Source organism: Palaemon carinicauda, chromosome 30, assembly GCF_036898095.1.
Source record: "Palaemon carinicauda isolate YSFRI2023 chromosome 30, ASM3689809v2, whole genome shotgun sequence".
Taxonomy (NCBI): domain Eukaryota; kingdom Metazoa; phylum Arthropoda; class Malacostraca; order Decapoda; family Palaemonidae; genus Palaemon; species Palaemon carinicauda.
The window spans coordinates 26842571-26845070 of NC_090754.1; the positions used below are offsets into that span (position 1 = coordinate 26842571).

Below are 2500 nucleotides of genomic sequence, written 5' to 3' on the forward strand. Positions count from 1 at the left end.
ATAATAATGATAAAAAAAATATAATAATAATAATAATAATAATAATAATAATAATAATAATAATAATAATAATAATAATAATAATAATATCTTCGCACCCACCTTCAAGTTCCTAGATGTTAACCTCAACACTTGAACTGAAATGATCCAGCATATCGTTGGCCTCTTCTTCTTTCTTGCACTAAAAACCTCTGAATATCACGAACATTTCTCACCGGTCCTTCTCTGGCCAATATCCTTTCCACACCCAATCCACTTCATCACATTGTGACGTAATGCTTCATCCAGACAGCCCATTTAAACAACGTTCATATATAATTTTATTGAAACGATTAAATACGCAATTGCTATTTTCTCAAATTTGGATTCATCCGAGTATATGCCAACTCGATTCTCTTAATGCCTTCAAACATTATCTCACAGCCCTGTCAATCGTACAGTATGGAAGCAAGCACTGGAGCAATTTTAAGATCTTTTCAAGATTAATTCAACAAACAAATGAATGCGTTACATTTATCTGACTAATTGTTTTTTTTAAGTATTCCACCTGACTGTAACATTTGCCTCCAATTGTAACAAACGACTCAATTTCAGCCTTTTCCTTCAAACACAAGTTTTCAAGAATACCCTCGTATCTCTGTATCCATTTAGTCTCATGAGAAATACTTTTGTACTCGCTGTACATTTTCATTATCTGGAAAAAGACATTTCCTCACCAGTTATAAAGGAACTTTTCGGTATAATTTCAAATTAAAGAATACTGAGGTCTAGCAAAAGCAACAATTGGCCTTTCCTGGCATATCTAACTACTTAATACAGCAAATAGCTTTATTTCTACTTACCATACTTTCATAATTAAAATGAAACATGTACCCTTCGGGAAAGAAACACTTCCTATGAGTTTACTTTTTTCAATAAACCACCCATGATTCAAATCGCAATAATAATGTACCAATAATTTTGTCACACTCTTCCAGCCCAAGATTTATATATACAAAAATCATCTTTTTGCAATCTACAATAATGTACTTTAAAATTTCAACCACATATACCTTTCACTCCTTAAGAGTCAAAATGACTTTGAGGATACTTCGCACACCATCACATACACCGTACGTACGCATTCATTAAAAAAAAAAAAAAAAAAAAAAAAATTACAGCGCATCCACACAAACATTTGTCATACCAATGATCGAAGCAAGATGGCAATTACCCAAACTTTCTCCGCTTTCAGACAGAAAGCGGAGACCGTCGATGTCATTTTCCTCGAAGGACATTCCTCATCCATGGCACAGCAATTTCAGAGATGGAAGGGAAAACACCCGGCGGATACACCACTCGAGAACGCCGCCGTCCGGCGACATTCACTGCAGGAGGATGCTGCTTCTACTGCTGCTGCTGCTGCCAGCTATATCCATCGCACGCGAGGGACACTATAACATGCTGGTGATATTGTAGTCCTAGCACAACTACCATTCCTTCCTGCCCGATGCCTTTTGCGAGCGGTCACACATGCAAACGAGCGCACGAACAAAGGCACAGTGACAACAAAGGCCACTTATGCATACATTAAACCAAACCAACACACACACAAAACCACACTTAAAGATGCGAATTGGCTCTCTCTCTCTCTCTCTCTCTCTCTCTCTCTCTCTCTCAACCACACTTAAAAATGCGAATTGGCTACCACTCTCTCTCTCTCTCTCTCTCTCTCTCTCTCTCTCTCTCTCACACAGTAGTGGGATGAAGGGGTCAGCAAGGTGTCATCAGCGCTCTCTCTCTCTCTCTCTCTCTCTCTCTCAGTAGTGGGATGAAGGGGTCAGCAAGGTGTCATCAGCGCTCTCTCTCTCTCTCTCTCTCTCTCTCTCTCTCTCTCTCTAAGTAATGGGATGAAGGGGTCAGCAAGGTGTCATGAGCACGACGCTTTGTGTGGGTCAGAGAGGTTCTATCAATCATGGCAGACAACCCCTGCAATTGAACAGGTAAACTTCTCTTTCCTAATGACTATTTCTATACTGTACTACTCGCTCCCTTTCGTAAATTTCTTAATGCGTCTTCTGCACATTATTTTTTCGTTGTTTTACTTAGAGCTTCCTAACTTGAGTTTTTTTTTAATGTAAACATATGCAAAGAAAATACAATGAAATTATCTGTGACATCAAAGTCGCTTTCGTTTGTAACCAGAATAAGGTTAAAGAGAAAACAGCACGTGCGCGTTGCACTAAAACATCCAAAAATAGCACAGTCTTCCAGATTCCAGAGGACACGCAATACAGCGACGACAGCAACAATCCTCTTAATGCCACGCGTGGCTAAACCAGTAATCCCTCGCAAAGACGAGTCTGCCCAAATACATAACTCGCATCCCTTCCTGGAAACCTTGCAAATGAATCGTGCGACTTCTCTCCTCAAGTCCAAGCCATGGAATTGGTCATATCCATCTTAAAAGAGTTATTTTCGGAGCGCTCTAATCTGAAGCTCCCATGATTAGAGACTATAC

General features: G+C 39.4%; 1 protein-coding gene across 7 annotated transcripts in view; it reads right to left on the reverse strand.

Moving 5' to 3' along the window:
- Window positions 1–2500, reverse strand: part of tim (timeless) — a 251784-nt gene that overhangs the window by 178119 nt on the left and 71165 nt on the right. Inside the window, exon 1 of one of the 7 annotated variants that reach the window (XM_068353517.1) lies at window positions 1214–1438. The exons of the other annotated variants lie outside the window; for them this stretch is intronic. Within the exon in view, the coding sequence (XP_068209618.1) occupies window positions 1214–1277 (64 nt within the window). The 5' untranslated portion in view covers window positions 1278–1438. Of the gene's footprint in view, window positions 1–1213; window positions 1439–2500 lie in introns of those variants that run through there. 7 annotated transcript variants of the gene reach the window in all.